General features: G+C 40.4%; 1 protein-coding gene across 1 annotated transcript; it reads right to left on the minus strand.

Moving 5' to 3' along the window:
* Positions 1–416: 416 nt before the first annotated feature.
* MSMO1 (methylsterol monooxygenase 1) lies at positions 417–17405 on the minus strand. Its single transcript, XM_089670359.1, has 6 exons — positions 17258–17405; positions 16102–16403; positions 9192–9340; positions 5013–5139; positions 4752–4906; positions 417–2600 (listed from the first exon to the last, which is right to left on the minus strand). The coding sequence occupies exons 2-6, from the start codon at positions 16348–16350 to the stop codon at positions 2402–2404; spliced, it is 879 nt and encodes a 292-aa protein (XP_089526485.1). The 5' UTR covers positions 16351–16403; positions 17258–17405; the 3' UTR covers positions 417–2401.
* Between the last annotated feature and the right edge of the window lie 449 nt (positions 17406–17854).

The following is a 17854-nucleotide window of genomic DNA, read 5'->3' on the forward strand; positions in this document are numbered from 1 at the left end:
ATTTTGGATTATTTGAAATACTGCAGAAAATGTTCCAATGAAAAAAGATGTGTCAGTGCAAAACATAAATTGAATAAGTTGCTTATGGTGTGCAACAATCTTCATTCATGGTATCTTTAGAGGCCTACTTGTATCTTTGTATTGTCTTCCTTTATTAAGGGAGCAAAACACACGGAAAGAGGTGAAATAGCTCTTTTAAAAGGAGCAGAAAGTCAATGAATACAACTTTATTGATTCCATACAGATAACTTCCAGGAGCACTACATTTTACCACATAACTTATTATGGTTGAGTATTTAGATGTATCTACAGATAGATTTGACCTAGCTTTCCTAAGACTGAAGAGACCAGTTACCATGTACTCAGAGACCTTTCACGTTTTACAGTTGTATAGAAAAATCACAGAAACCAGGGACTGAATGATTAACATTTTTTTTATTTCACCATTACAAAACAGGAAAATGAATGACAGGAAATGACTTGAAAACAAATTAAAGATGATACTTAACACTTTAAGAGGCAGGGCTCAGAGGTTCTTGGTATTTGGGTGGCCAAACAAGCATATTAAAAACTACAATCATCTCCCATAGAATAGGCAGTGAGGCATCTACTTTTCCTAGAACCTGCTGTGATCCTCAGCATGACTCAGTTGACAATGTGTAATATACACGCGTGCTTAGTACTTTTCTTTTAATTAGCACCTGTTGCAAAGAGATTGTCAACTAATTTGAAGATCTCTGTGTGGGATTATGGACGCTTCTGATGGTGGAAATATCCATTATTTGGGGAACACACAGACAGCCTGATTCACACCCATTCACTACAGGCAATGCAGGACTTGAGCCATTTCTGACCACTTCCCGACACACATAGGTCAGATGAACGTTATCCATCTTGCTTTTGACATGTCTGAGCCAAAAATGACTTAAAACCATAAACTATGATCTGTGTACAGCCAGAAAAGAAAACTAATGATCAATATAGTTTGATGAAAGTTTCCCAAACAAAGTAGGATATCAGCACAGCCACATCTTAGCAATGAGTCTTGCTTTCTCCACAAATATGCAGATTTGCCAAACTGTACAGGTCTCCTTATTCTAGTTGACCAGTTGGGTAGCACTAGGGGGAAATTATATCAGATGACTAAGCTAACCATTGCAAATTGACCATCCATTCTTTTAGCGTGGAAAATGAAGGGGGAAAGGTGGTCAAATGTGCTGTTATTTTGGATTGGGAATAAGAACTACCACCTGAAAAAAATATAGGCGGTTTAAGTTTGTGGCCTTTCCCACAATGTGTAGTCTGACATATACTGAAAAGTCTATTTATATATCAACACTGTATTCTTAAATGAAAAGATCACAATTTCAAAGTGCACCATAAAAACCATCCACCAAGTACAGCACATCCTAAATTGATGTAAGCAGCTTGTATGACATATTTTTCTAATCTGAGCTTATTGCATTTAAAATTGAACTTTAATGGTTCAAAGCAGAGCCATCCTTGCGCTGTCATTTTCTGATGAAGGGGTATGCTTCTATTTTCTGGATTAAAACAATCCAATGATGACTTAAGCAGTGGAGGAGATACTCTCTGGTTGTCAGCTCTTATGAGACCTCAATCACCACATGACCTATCATTACAAAACCATTCCCTATATACAATAGATGCAGGTAACAGAAGCGTCAAACTACAGTTTTGCGTTAGATGTCTCTGCAAAAATCTGGCCTATGCTTACAGGTAATAAGAATCCAAAAAGCAACCACATTTAATTTTTCTCAGTTTAGAGGAATAAGAATTGTGACAAATACTTGCCAACTGGTTCCCTCGTGTTGCATTAATAAATGAGTCAAATTATGCAATTTATGCCCTGATTTCAGCAGCTAAAACAGCACTGTCAGCACGGTAAAGTGTAAATTCCTGGAATAACTTGCACCATCAACACAAATAGAGAATCAAAGTAATTGCCACAGTGGAGAAGACACCATTCTCAACTGTGAAAAATAATAATTAAAACATGTATTATGTAAAAAAATAAAATCAAACATTTCACAAAGTGGACACTTTTGTATGAGCAAAGCCATCACCAAAGTGAAGGCAACAAAAGAGCCATTCTTGCAGTCTCTATATCCTTTTTGAAAAGCTGCACTTGGCAAGTAGCTATCAACTGTTTCTAAAGTTCGGGGTCACTTCAGTTTCTCAGTTTGACTTTAAGGCCAATGTGACGTCTGTATGCTGGCAGCTGCCAATAGGTTTGTTGCTGGTTTCCACACATATGACTCTTCTGCAGACAAGCTGCATGCCAGTCCGTGTCTTCTTCCATCTGTGATAGCAGTGAGGATTTATTAAGAGCACTGAATGATCTGAATGCTAGAAAATTAAGCAGCGTTTAAAAAATAAATTATTTGGTCTTCTTTGCTTCTTGTGTCTTGACTTTCGTTCTGTAACTGTTGTACTGAGAGTCTGTGTTGAAGAGTTTGTCCCACCATGTGAATGTTGATGCGTAGTTACCAATGAAATTCATGTGATGAAAGTCATGGAAACGGGCACCGGCATAAAATGGGACCAGATGTAATGGATTCAGAGGAATGTCATAACCACTGAAAAAGATATGGACGTATTATTTGAAAGGCAATTTACAGAGCAGATAAATGTTAAGTCAGACAATTGACAGTTCATTAAAATCGTGAAAATTGGGACCCCAGAGTGGGTCTTGTATGTGTATCTCTGTGTTTGTTGTATGAGGTTTCCCTTTCTTTTATTGTTTGTTGTCGCTTTGTATGATATGATTTGTCATGGTCTGTATGTTTCTTTTAACATGCTTAATAAAATCTTTGGTAAAAGAATGCTATTGAGAAAAAAAAAAGAGAGATAGTGAAACTTATCTAATTCAGTCTTTTTCAACCAGGGTGTCCAGGCACCTTGGAGTGCTTTGGCAAGATGCCTAACAATTGCCCAAATTACCTAAAAATTGTCAACAAGCCAGCAAGTGGATTAAGCTTGACTCTTTGTTGCACAAACCACAGGTTTTTATTGTGCACCATTACAACCTCAGGCACTGTGAGAGTAAGCCACTGACATCCTAACAAGGGATGATTTGGTTGATAAAGAGGATGTCAGGTGCCTGCATCCTTGTTTACCCCTTTCCATCACCAATGGGGTCACTTTAGCTGAGGAAGGGGAGAGGAGAGGAACAATGGAATACTAGTCAGTACCAGTGTGCAAAGGTGTATTCGCTTTGTAAGAATCCATGAGTGCTACATGAGCGGATGTTGCTGTGTTATGTAAAACTATTAGTTTAGCTCTTTACATTTTAGCATGGGGTGCCTCAAGATTGTGCAGAATTTTAAAGGGTGCCTTGACTGAAAAAAAGGTTGAGAAACATTGGTCTAAATACACATAAAAGAACCATAATCTGGCTGGTTATCCTGTCTCTGAAGCTATACATGCACTATAACAAGAAAGTAATGCTGGTTCTAATATCTTCTGCCGTTACTCCTGTCTCAGCAGGAACCTTTGACATAAAGTTTCGGTCTTCAGGAACTCCTGACAATAATTCCTATATCTATGTACAATAGTGTGATGGTCACTGGGAAGACTACCCCTTTTACAGATAGCTAAAAAAAAGCTGTTGTCAGCAGTTACTTAACTGAGAGGCATAACTTGTTCATTGCTCAATGAACCCCTACCTCTGGAGAAACCCTAGTTGAGAAAGGCTGTTCTAGATGAACAGGTTTCAATGGTAAAGGTGATTAACAGGATGGTAAATTGTAAGTTAGGTTTTCCAACGTAGCCAAGTTTTCCTATTATTATTTTGTGTTGTTTGCATTATCTGTGTAATATGTTATATATTATATATTTTGTTAAGAACCATTATAAATCTCAGATTTGGGGGGGGATTTATAGTGGTCTGCAATGTCCATTTTGGCTGGCATAAGTGGTCAGGAAGTTCCACCATTCACTTTGTTTTTCTCCAAGAAGAAATGTGGAAGAATTTGAAATATGTGCAAATGGAACTTCAGTTCAAGTACTGCTGAATCAGTTTAATTTTTCTTTTTAAAGAAATGGACAAAATCAAAACTATAGGAAAGGAACAAGCTACAACTAAAGTATATTGAAAGCTCCCTTTTTGTGAATACAGATAACCTGATATTGTTTGTTAATCAGCAATCTAATCTGAGTTGCTAAAGACAAGAGACATTGTAAGCTCTCAGCATTATTACATTGCAATCTGAACATATGACAAAGTATGCACTCAATTAAAGAGTAAAAGGAATGTGAATTACTCAACGACTGCTTTGGTGGGTTCAAAAACAAACTCAAATATGCGTACAATCTTATAAGAGGTTGTTGTTTGACACTAAGGACTATAGCAAAGTTAAGCTGGCCATAGATGAGTAGATTTTTTGTTTACGTTCAGCAAGAAGGCTGAAAGAAAAAAGCAGAGAAAAGATTCCTCCATCCACACAAACAAGGTTGATGAAGGAATCCCCCCTTCGGGGCATTGTATTGTGACAGCAGGACCTGGTACAGCTGCAGCTCCTGATTGACAAAGGTTTTCCCAACCTGTTTGCTTGGCAGAATTTGATCTCACAATCCACTTCTGTCAGACAGGGACAGCCAAACACTAATCAAAATTTGGCCAATCCCTGCTGAACAGGCTAAATTTCAATCTGTGTATGATTAGCTCTACAGTGAAATCAGTTAGCACAGGCAAGGAACGTTTTTTTACAGATATGAACTCCGCTTACCTGTGGACATCTATTGTTTCCAAAAGTCTGACTGTAACCCAGGCCCACAGAAGAATGACATGATTACAGAAAACCATAATTCCGATAAAAAATCCAGCTCCTAATATCAGTGTTTCCAGAGGATGTGCATACTCAGCCTGCATCCCAAATGGAGACTGCAACACACATGCAACACATGTTATAACCATGTACCTTCAGTCCGTCAGTAACAGACTTTATGTATAAAGAATTCAGTTATAGTATCAAGAAATCTGAAATTACCAAAAACTCATGATGCACTTTGTGGATGTACTTGTAGATGCGCTTGTGGTGCAGTGCACGGTGCAGGAAATAATGCCAGGTATCTTCAATGACGGCACAACCAAGACATTGGGCCAGCAACATATACCTGTAATCACAAAACAAAGCAATGGAGTTGATATGTTGACAAAAATCTGGTTTACTTCCTAAGAAATACTCCTTACGTAACCGCAAAGATAAGGAAAACAAATATCTGTAAGATTTACAGATATCAGTTGAAAATACACAAGTATTTATTAAGCTTAAAGAAGAACTCTCACTTCAATATTGTAAGTGTTCTGTCCCCCAGGGGACAAAGTACGGACAGGGCGCCCCCCACTTCCTTACCTCCTGGTGCCATCAGACAACATACTGTAGCTAGCAAGGACATGGCTGTGTGTGAACCTTGCCTCGGTTCTAAACACTTGCCCAAGACAAGTGGTGGCAACAGGAATATAAGGAAAGGAGAGGGGGGGATAGGGCATGTCAGCCTTCTGTCCCTCTGCATTCTTCATCCTGCCATTTGTCTTAGTGCGGAAACACACACCAGTTATCAAGCAGCTGTCTTTTTGTTAGCTAGCTACGTTGTTGGATAGTTGGGTGATCAGGGGGAAGGTGGGTCATTCTGTACAACCTCGTAACCAATGATCAAGGAAAGGTACTGTAGACTGTATCCAGCTCAGTAACTGTAGTACAAATTTAAGTGAGTGCTGGACTGACTACAGGAATGTTACCAACAGGTAAATATTTTATACTTTCCCTATGGCCTGAGAACTGTCAGGATCATTCAGTCGTCATTCTTGTTGTTTTTCCTCTCGTTACTGAATGCATTTTTGTAAATTTGTTATTTCATGCAATTTCAATTGAACACTTAATCTTCTATCAACCATATTTTTTACATCCATGCTGTTGTCTGTCTTGATCTATTTGATCATTTGTGCAAATAATAGGCTGAATAAAAGTAGTTGAATTGTTTGAGGATTGTCATGTGTATGGTCAACATAAAACTTCAGATGAACTGCAGACCTAGGCACAAGGAGGTGGAGCACTGGGTTTTACAGATATTTGTGTGTTACTGCTGCCCTTTACAGTAGTCAGGCCAGTTATGAATTCAACTCTGCATTTAACATATAACAGATATGCACATATGTGAGTTACATTGCAAGATTGTTTATTAGCTTGGTTTTGGATATACACTTATAGGTGAACTCCAGGCAGATCTGGATTAATACAGGCACAGATTAATGTAGTCGGGTATTCATTATTAAAGCCTGATTCATACTAGTGCGAATTCAGATGTGACTTGAGTCCCACAGAATCACATGACAATATAAACCACATTGTTTTCAATGGTGCCCGTTCACATCAATGCAGCATAGCATGGCAAGATTCTGGAAAAGGGTCTTGTGCAACTTTGGTGCAATTCCAGAGTGATTTTGGTGCTACAGAATATGTAAACCAAATCCAATATGCAACTACATAATTGCATTGAAAATCAGATCAAATCGCAGCCGCAGTAGTGTGAACCTAGCCTCAATCTTTACTTTTGTTAAAACTGTCCTTTAAATAAACCTATGAGTGAATTCCACCTGGCAATCCTCAACATCTGAGAGGTATTATTACAGGCAGGCTGCACTCAAAGAGGAGATGGGTCCAAAAAAGTACAGTTTTCCTTTAAATGTATGTTTTCAATGTAATTGGTTTAAATACCTAACTTTGACTTGATATCAGCCTTCAATCCTCTAAACAGCAGGACTCAGGAGCCAGGAGAGCCTGCAGGGGGACCCGACAAGAGGAGGATCTAGGCTGCTCTGTGCAAAACCACTGCACACAGTAGGTAAGTATAGCATGAGATGTACAGTTGCAAGAAAAAGTATGTGAACCCCTTGGGATTACGTGGAGTTTTGCATGAATTGGGCATAAAATGTGCTCTGAACGTCATCTAAGTCACAACAATAGAAGAACACAGTCTGCTGAACATAATACTACACAAACATTAGATGTTGCCATGGTTTAATTGCACATAACATGTAAACATTCACAGGGAGGAAAAAGTATGTGAGGCCCTAGCTTAATGACTTTTCCCAGAGCTAATTGGAGCCAGGAGTGAGCCAACCTTGACTCCAATCAGTGTGATGATATTGGATATGTTGCTGACAGCTGTCCTGCCCTTAAAAAACACACATCTGTTTTGGGTTTACTGGTTTCAAGAAGCACTGTCTGATGTGAACCATGCCTCGCAGAAAAGAGCGCTCAGAAGACCTACGATCAAGAATTGTTGACTTGCATGAAGCTGGATAGGGTTACAAAAGTATCTCCAAAAGCCTTGATGTTCATGTGTCCACGGTAAGACAGACTGTCTACAAATGGAGAAAGTTTAGCACTGTTGCTACTCTCTCTAGGCGTGGTCGTCCTGTAAAAATGACTGCAAGAGCACAGCGCAGAATGCTGCATAAAGTAAAGAAGAATCCCAGAGTGTCAGCTAAAGACCTACAGAAATCTCTGGCACATGCTAACATTTTTGTAGACACATCTACAATAAGGAAAACATTAAACAAGAATGGAGTACATGGGAGGACACCATGGAGGAAGCCATTGCTGTCCAAAAAGAATATTGCAGCACGTTTGAAGTTTGCAAAAGAGCACCTGGATGTTCCACAGCACTACTGGCAAAATATACTGTGGATCGATGAAACCAAGATTGAGTTGTTTGGGAAGAACACACAACACTATGTGTGGAGAAAAAAAGGCACAGCACACCAACATCAAAACCTCATCCCCACTGTAAAACATGGCGGAGGGAGCATCATGGTTTGGGGCTGCTTTGCTGCCTCAGGGCCTGGACGGATTGTTGTCATTGATGGGAAAATGAATTCCAGAGTTTATCAAGACATTTTGCAGGAAAACGTACGACCATCTGTCCGCCAACTGAAGCTCCGCAGAGGATGGGTGATGCAAGAGAACAATGACCCACAGCATACAAGTAATTCAACAAAACAATGGCTGCAACAGCACAGAATACGCCTTCTGGAGTGGCCCAGTCAGAGTCCTGACCTCAACCCGACTGAAATGCTGTGGCATGACCTTAAGAGAGCGATTCACACCAGACATCCCAAGAATCTTGCTACACTGAAACAGTTTTGTGAAGTGGAGTGGTCCAAAATTACTCCAGATCGTTGTGCAGGTCTGATCTGCAACTACAGGAAACGTTTGGTTGAGGTTATTGCTGCCAAAGGAGGGTCAACCAGTTATTAAGTCCAAAGGTTCACATACTTTTTCCTCCCTGCACTGTGAATGTTTACATGTTATGTGCAATTAAACCATGGCAACATCTAATGTTTGTGTAGTATTATGTTCAGCAGACTGTGTTCTTCTATTGTTGTGACTTAGATGACGTTCAGAGCACATTTTATGCCCAATTCATGCAAAACTCCACGTAATCCCAAGGGGTTCACATACTTTTTCTTGCAACTGTATATGACATCAGTGACCAGTTCCTGGGAGTGATGGAGTAAATATTTTGGAGGATGTCCCGCCATCTAATCAGCCTCTAATTGCTGAGGGACTAAGTGATTGAGAATCCTTATAACGTCTGACACTCACCATAAGCGTGATGGCCTATCAAGTTTAGATGGGCCACGATATCTGGTAAGTGCCACTGAATTGGGGGAGGTTATCCTCAGGAGCACGTAGTGACACTTCTGTGAAGTTTCATGCATTTACTCAATTAATTTAATTTGCTCACGTGGTGACTTCAATGGATCAGAAGGGCTTTTTGTTCAATCACATTTTATTTTATTTTTTTGGTGGACTTATTTGAAGTATTTATGCGTTTGATGAATTGGACTTTTACTGATTTATTTTAATTTAATTGATTTTTATATATTTACATTTATTTGTTATAGCACAATATTTAATTGTATATTTATTTGTGTCACTATGTTATACTTGATTTTTTGTGCTGCTTTCACTTGTCATTATAAAGATTTATGGGGTAAGTATAGCATGTTTGTTATTTTACACAAAAAAATATGAACCTTTAGAATCACTTTAAGTATGACAGCCAGTGTGTTGGCAGTTTTAAAAAAAATATCATCAATGTGCCCCCACCCCTATTTCTTTTCTGTTAGGCTTTCTTTAAAACTGATAAAACTCTCTTACCATCGAGGCATGCTATCCCAATCATAGGGTATGTTAAAAAACTCTGTGAAGTAGTATGTGCCACAGATCAGAGGAAGTTGGATGCAGAAATGATTGAACAGGAGCATTTTAAAGCATCTCCACTGGCCTTCCCATGTCTCCGGTCTGTCCTATAATAAATGATATATGGATACAATCAGAACATGAGATACTGATAATAAGCATACAGTCAGTACAACAGAGGTTGAAAAAGAGGCTACAAGTCAAATAGAAAAAAAGCCTAGTAAAATCACTGACTTTCCACGCGCCAGTATTTTTCCTCAATGGTTAATCAGCACATTTCAACATTAGTGTAATTTTTCAAAGTCTAAGACAGAAATTCAACTTTTTCACCCCAAAAGAACCCTTGAAATATTTTCAGGTCTCGGGGAATCCCGGTTAAAATTAATTCATTAGGAGATATTGGAAATAATGATCTTTATATTGATGGTGTAGGAAGAATCCTTCCTTTGCAATGGTGGTCAGAATGCTCTTTCAAGTGGGTTTGGGTCCTAAACTATGGACATACCTTCAGATGGGAGGTCAATCAGCCACTGGTCAAGGAACCCCTATGAACATCTGAAGGAACCCTAGTTGAGAATGGCTGGTATAGGATCTAGAGTATTAAGTCACAGGCCTCTCCAATTATGGAGTGACAGCAATACATTTACAGTCTACATTGACAAAGGGGGAATCAGAGATTTTCAACGTACAGCAACACTTCCAAAACTGAGCACAGCTACCAGTTTCATATTACTAAGGCCTCATTCACACTGCCAATCTTGTGTTTGGCTTTTCTAAAAGCAGGAGAAGTGATCTGGGAGGTATAAGAAACTTTTATGCTTCTTAAATTACTTTTTTTCACATGGAAAAGTTCCTGCTTTAAAGCCGAATTAACCTCATTTACATGTGTTTAGAGTTTCTAATTAGATCCCAGATACACGGAATTCCATTTTCTCTGAATGCAGCTAAGCTGACTGCACCTAAATCTAGGAAACCACACAGTGTGAATGACACCACTGAATTACATTATGCATTACATGCATTTATACATGTCTTCTAAACGATGCAGGTTTAACAGTGCCAGTGTGAATAAGCCTAAAGCATATCATAGACTTTTAGGGAGAGATGGGTTGTTATGAACAGTGCACACAATTATTTTATGAACAATACCCAAAATCACACAGTGGAAAAGTTCACATAATCCAAAGAATATTTCTAAATCATGTGTAAACTATTTGAAATCCTACAATGTGATTAATCAAGCGGTCACTCTCATGAAAACCCCTAGGTGGTTCAACTGTCAAACATTTTGTTGGTGAATGTGTGTTTAATAATATCAATTTGTAACAGTTCCAATATATAAAGTACAGATACACGTTATGTATATCAATCAGCATTGTTTGTCTGCAATATTGAAGCGCTGAAAAAATTCAATAATACAGTATATAAATTAAAATAACCTGCTGTATAGATAAAGTAACAATGAGCAGAGCAAAGTGAAATGATCTGTATGCTCTTAAAAATATTATGTGACATAGTCACATGTCACCTGTCATCAGCTTATGGTAGCCATGAAAAACATTTACTGGTTACAGAACATCAATATTCCAGGATATTAAAATCCTTCAAGAGGAATTTAACATCATACGATATGCTCAGACCCATACTACTATACCATCACTGTAAGAACTGCAATTATTAGTTTGGTTTCTGCAACCTTCCTATAAATGTCATAAAAATAAAATGCTTATAATGAAATGAAAGCATGGGCAATGTACATTAATGTAATCTATCAGTGCTTCCAAGTAAACAATCATGACGTAAAGGAATCAAAAGTCCAACCATATTCCTAATATACATGATACTTGTACAAGAACTAGGCATAGGATTTGAGACTCCATAGCTTCCAGCACTCATATCATGGCGTTTTTTAGCACTGGACTGGAAGACTTCATTGACACTGCTTCAGATGTTGAATAAATTAAGTATATAAAAGGTTAATGCAGACTTGGCAATTAGGTTAGTGATGGAGAAAAAGCTTAGGTGGTTAAGTCTGCACATTTGTCTACCAGGGCAATATTTAAATTTTTTGCACACACTAAAATTTGCTATAAACATCCAAACAAGTATATATTTTCTGAAAGCAGAGCCACTGGAGAATAAAATGCTGGTGGTTTAAATTGTTTGTTGCATGATATTTGCGTAGCTATTTATCAAACACATCTGTTCAGAAAGAAAACACTAAAACTAATTTTACTGCAAACAAACACAATATTATACCCATTTTTTTGTAAAATAATACCCATTTTTTTGTAAAATATAAAATATGGGGTTGTGTTGAGTAAATAGATACCAAACATGTCAAGCCTTAAAATTGCACATACCTGTGAAATTGCAAAAAAATGATGGTACCCAAAACTGTCAATAGGGGGATCTTTAAAAGCCTTTACAGGTTATCAATTTAGAGTTACCATGAATTATGACCCTAGAATTATAGCTCTCAATCCGTTTGCGATGATACCTCACATGTCTGGTGCAATTTATATACACATGCTCACCTACCATGTTCATTTGAATTGGGGTGTGTATGGGGTGACAGGTGTGTATTTAGATGTACTGTATTTCATGCATACTTTTTTTTTTCTTTGTTTAACTTAATTACTATCACAAGGGTGCTAACATGCTCCCTATGTGATTGCATTGGACAGGAGACAGATCTTCTTCATGAAGACCCCCCAAATTTTACCCTTGCCCATCTGCTGCAGCTAATCTAGCACAGAGTTTAATGAATTTGCTACATCCTCAGCTACAGTAGCCAAGGAATGACAGCTGTGAACCCAGAAGAAATACATGTCACTTCTGGGTTCATTACCTACAGGGGGATCGGGAAATGAATATGGTGGGAGCACACATTCACAGCCCCATAAAACTGATCTGGGCAACTCTAGAGCAGCCCAGATCACTTTTATCTTAATGACCATCACCAGTTCTATAAATCAATAGCAAGCTCATAGCAGCCATGAGCTTACTTTAACCCCTTGTATATCCTGCAGTATAAATGTATATTGGTAGACAAGGGGTTAAAGTGAACCACAATAGAAAAAGCAACAAGTTTATAGGATAGTAGACACCCTTCAGGATGTGTCAAAGCCCCCAAAATAACCAGATTGTTCCAAGTATTTGTGGCCTTGTTTTTCATGTTTGCTCCCCATAATGCAGCCCCAGATGACTGAGCAGCCAGGTTACAAGAGCAATGCAGGTGGACAGCAGGTATTTAGTGTTCTGTACAGTCCAACCCAGAGAAAACTAACAATTATGCACCAACATGTGGGGTTGCAAGTAGGGAGTAAGTATCAGAAGGTGCCTGCTTTTGTGTTGGTGTCAAAGAGATCTAGACACAACTACTCTTATGTAACAATCTGCATATTCAGTGTCAACTTACTGAACTAGTGCAGCAGTGCTTGTAAAAGATTTATGTTCATGTTATTCGGCTTTACATACATTGTCTTTGTCTGACACCTTGAACTATGAATCAGCGGTCAGCAGAGATCTGACAGCAGACTGCACACTGCACCTGTGGCTCCCTTATAGCTTATTACACTCCATGCATACGATACACCCTTATGTGGCCATGTGGATAAAGCCTAAAAGGGTAGGAAAAAGTTATATATAAGCCTGCAAAAATATAATAATGCAAGCCTGAATGCTGGGATACTTTTAGAAGCCTATTCAAGACCAGCTCACTGTTAGCCCAACCTTCTTCTACAGGAAAGAGCAGTACCACGGGCACCAGTGGCAATTTACAATGGAGGATACCTGTCCAGGGTAGGGTGCAGATACCCATTAAGATCTCTCATTAGTAGTAAAGAAAGATTGGGCTTATCCAGCAGGTATGACAGCACAATTTACTTTCATGAATTCTATGCAAGAAAGTAAAAAACGTTCAGTGTGCAGCTTCCCCCTCAGCCCCCCAATACCTACCTGAGCTTTATCATGATCCAGTGCTGTGCATGAGAGCAGCGGCTCTCTCAGGTCACTCTCTCCTCACTGGCTGAGACCCAGCAGCAGCTCTTGCTGATTTCAGTCACATCCAGTGAGGAGGGAGTGAGGGGCAGGGCCAAGCCGCGCTCCGTGTGTCTTATGGACACACAAAGGTGGCTCGGGAGCGAGTGCACACAAGTGTCCCCGCAGCGAGTAGCTTGCTATGGGGGCACTCAGCAGGGGGGAGGAGCCAGAAAAGAGGAGGATTGGAGCTGCTCTGTGCAAAACCATAGCACAGAGAAGGTAAAGATGACACTTTTTTTTTTTTTTATAAAGCAGAGCTCCACTCACTCTGTAAAAAAATAAAAGTCAGCAGCTACAAAAACTGTAGCTGCTGACTTTTACAAAACAGCTACTCACCTGTCCCAGGATCCCGTGTTGCCCCCGCCACAGCCAGTTTCACCGGCCGTACTGTATTCCAGGTCCCGGCATCTTCAGTGTGGGCACCCGGCTGTGACAGCTTGTGACTTCACAACCGGGTGCCCACTACTGCGCATGCGCGAGTAGTGCTGCGCTTCCGGAATGGCCCCGTCGTCTTCTGGGACCTGTCACATGTCCCACAAGACTTCGGGGAGAGAGGGGGCGAGGAAATGACATTTGTGGGGAAGTTCTGTACACCAACTCTGTACATAAGGTCCACAGATTGCCATAGTGCATTGAATTTAATAGAAAATTAAACACTGCAGTTTGGAAAGGAAGGAGAGGTAAATTTTAATAACAATTATTACAATATGGCTTGCGCAATTATTGTATATGTTATATTATCTTTTTATTTGCTATATTTGTTTTTTTCACAAAAGTGGAGTTACTCTTTAAATTTCCATTTTGAGGGGGTTAGGCTAAGTGTTAGGGTTTGTCAGTGAAAGCCTTAGTGTTAGGACCCTACACTTTGTTGCTTTTGTCTTGTTTTCAGTGCAGAAAAGACCTTACCAAAACTAGTTTGCCAGGTTTCCAGAAGTGAAAACAAAGACCTGTATTATGTATTAACCACTATCTAGAAAATTCTGAATAATAAAATGACAGAAAGTACAGTCATTTTGTTGAGAAATGTTAATTTGAAACAGGATAAAAAGCTAGGTGGCAATGCGGAGAGTTTTAAAACCCCATTGCAGACAGAAAACAAAAAAAAAAAGTAGCCTTGTAGGGGGTCCCCTCCACAAGGGATAAATGTTCAATAAGTCTAGGGGTGTAGGAATAAGCTGTAATACTTACCTTTTTCCCACTCTGGCAGTCTTCCGCCTTCTGTGTGACTGGTCCCCTAGTGCCTCTTCTCTAGGGTGCTCTGGCCATAGGTCACATCAAGTACAATGCAGGGCCAATAGTCCTGCATTATACGTGAGGATGCTGAGGACCTGCCTACAACCAGGACCTTCACAGAGAGAGAAGAGAGCCGGCTGCTAGAGGAGTGAGTAATATGTTAACATTACCGTCTTTTCTTCTGCCCCTAGACTTCACTTATTTAACCCTTGCAGTGCTCCATATGTCTACAAATACATTCAGACCAATGCTGGCCCAAGTGCACTGGATTAGATGCCTTACCTGTATTACAAAGCATCCTTAAAAATCCCTGTGCAAGTGAGCTTTAGGCTGAAGTCTTAGTATGATCTGTATTGCCTAGTTACATTGGTCCAACTTGGCACGGTTGAATTGAGTGTTCATATCTCATACCTGATGGGCTACTGTGGAAGCTGACAATCTCTGTAATAGTTGGCCATAATATTCTGGGTCTTGTGTGGATTCCTCTCTACACAGTGACCACAAGGACTTGCTCACTTAGCACTGCTGCCATTAACTGAATGCCTTGTATTTTTCTCAGTGAATATAAGGAGTTCTCTGTTTGCATGAGGTGGAGATTGTGACATCACCACCTCATCTCAACCTATCAGAAAATGCCTTGTACTCAATTTAAAAAAAATACAAGGTGTTCTAGGTCAGTGTTTCTGAACCTTTTTCCAGTCAAGGCACCCTTTAAGGTTATGAATAATCTCGAGGCACCCCATTCTAAAATGTAAAAAAACTATTCTAATAGTTGTACCTAATGCAGCAACACCCACACCTTTTAAACACCCAATGTTAGAGGGGATTTATTCTTCCAAAGCAAATACATGTTTGCACACTGATACTGACTAGTATTCCAATGTTTCTCTTCTCCCTCAGTTTCTCTCTATCACTCAGCTAATGTGACCCCAGCACTGACAGAAGGGGGAAGGGGAGGGTCAAACAAGAATGCCATACCGGTGACCGACATCCTCCATATCAACTGTTGGCGTCATTGGTTGTTAGGATGCCGGTAATTAGAAGGCTGTAATGTGCACATTGAAAACTATGGCTTTGTGTAACGAAGACAGGCTTGATCCACCCGCTGACTTGTATACAATTTTGTGCAATTTTTAAGCATTTTGCAAAGGCATCCCTATAGAAACTTCAAGGCACCCTGGTTGAAAAAGGCTGTTCTAGGCAATGCGAAGCAAGTGAAACCCTGTGGTCAGTGCGCAGAAAGCAAGCTGCTTGGCACAAGACCAGGCAGATTGGGGCTATGACTGTAGTAGCACTGACTACTACAGTGATTCTTCACTTCCCCAGAGGTCCTACAGGTGTGAGATATTATTAATATACAGGATTTATATAGTGCTAACAGTTTGTGCAGCACTTTACAAAACAAAGGTAGACATTACAATTCCAATACAATCTTCTACAAGAGGAAACAGAGGGCCCTGTTCATTAGAGCTTGCAATCTAAGATATGCATACTTCCACTGTGCCAAGCTGGACCAATGTAACTAAGTAATAAAGATCACACGTGGAGTCTAGCTATAAACAGGATAAATAATGTGCAAAGATGGACGCACCTGCTGGATTTTAAACCTCTGCATGTACGGTATGAACTGAAAGAGAAAGCCAGGCAGGCAGAACAAGAAGTAAATGGCTTCATGGACAATGAGGGATCCCCATGTGGCAATTTGGAATTTGGTGTAGTTGTCCAGCATGTAGATCCAGGCATGTTTAAATGGTCGCTGTAAAGGATTGTCTGGCAGGAGAGAGTCAATGTATTCAACGGCAAGGTAAGCCGAGCTGAGGATGCTGTCGTTGGAAGCCATTGTGGAGTCTTAGTACATGAAGAGCGACAGAGTGATGAGGTTTTCAGAGGACCCTGCAACAAACAGATATATACTACTGTCATTCACAGAGAATACAGCAAAATCAGGGGCAGTCCTTGTCCAAACACATCACATCACACAATACTGATATACATTTGACTCTGTGTGCGTCTATATCGGGGTGGGCAGCTGTGGCCCTATAGCTGTTGGGGAAATACAAGTCCCATCATGCCTCATGCTTGTAATGGTCAGTCATGGGACATGTAGTTCCACAACAGCTGGAGGGCCACATTTGCCCACCCTGATCTATATCATATATTTATACACAGGCACACAATCATCTATTAAAAAGTATGCAGAATGAATTTCTAATACAATGCAATGAAATCCAAGTGGGACCTTGTATTCTTACAATAGAAAAGATGCATGGTGAAATGGTTAGCACTTCCACCTGGCAGTACTAGGGTTGTTGGTTCGAATCCCAGCCACAGCACCTCCTGCCTGGAGTGTGCATGTTCTCCCTGTGCCTGCGTGGGTTTCCTCCCACATTCCAAAGACATGCTGGTAGGTGAATTGGATTCTGTCTAAATTGGCCCTAGTATATGTATGTACGAATGTGAGTTAGGGACCTTAGATTGTACGCCCCTTGAGGGTTAGGGACTGATGTGAATGTATAATATATATGTAAAGTGCTGCGTACATTGACGGCGCTATATAAGTACCTGAAATAAATAAATATCTGGGCAGTGACTGACAACTGATGGTTCATTCCTCACCCCTTCTAAGTAGAACTCTCTGCACACCTAAGGCCGCTCTATCTCTCCATAGGCATTGCAGATCTATCATTCTAGATTTGCTATCTCTCATAATATACAATAGTGTGTCACAGAAGGACGGAAGCGCTCACCTCCCTCAGGACGCCGGCAGTCTGTCAGCGCTCTGCAGCCTTCCCTCGTCTTTATATGTTCAACTTTTTCCTCTTCAGCACCGGGACAGAGAAGGCTGAGCTGTCACGCAAACACCGAGCGATGTCTTTCCTGAGCTCTGATTGGTCACCGCTGCTACGCACTACGGACGTCACGGGAGCGGCTTCGGTTTCTATTGGAAGCCGGCATGGAGTGAGCCTAAGCCGACTTGGACTGTTAACCAATCGGCATCCGGGGTTGAATCTATTCACCATTAGCCACCCCCCCCAGTAAGGGACTACGCTTGTTACATGTCCAAGGAAGTGCTCTCGGGGCGGAAGAGAAAGCTTGGTTGGTTGGTAGGGTAACGGCACCGGCCTTCAAATGTGAGGCGCGGGAACGAAACGGTGGTCGTTCAGTGTTCTGTTGTGCTTGGACTCCGACAGGATACAGCTATGCGGCGTGGGGAACGCTCGCTTTCGAGGTAAAATACGCTTGACAGTGTTAATGGAGCCAACATTCCATAGGTGTGACAGCAGGTGACCACCAGCACGTGACTTGAGATCACGAGATTAATTGAATTGGTGGTGGTGAGGTGA

This window comes from Staurois parvus, unplaced genomic scaffold (genome assembly GCF_062004578.1).
Source record: "Staurois parvus isolate SC_StPar_1 unplaced genomic scaffold, SC_StPar_1.0 ptg000090l, whole genome shotgun sequence".
In the NCBI taxonomy this organism is placed as follows: Eukaryota; Metazoa; Chordata; class Amphibia; order Anura; family Ranidae; genus Staurois; species Staurois parvus.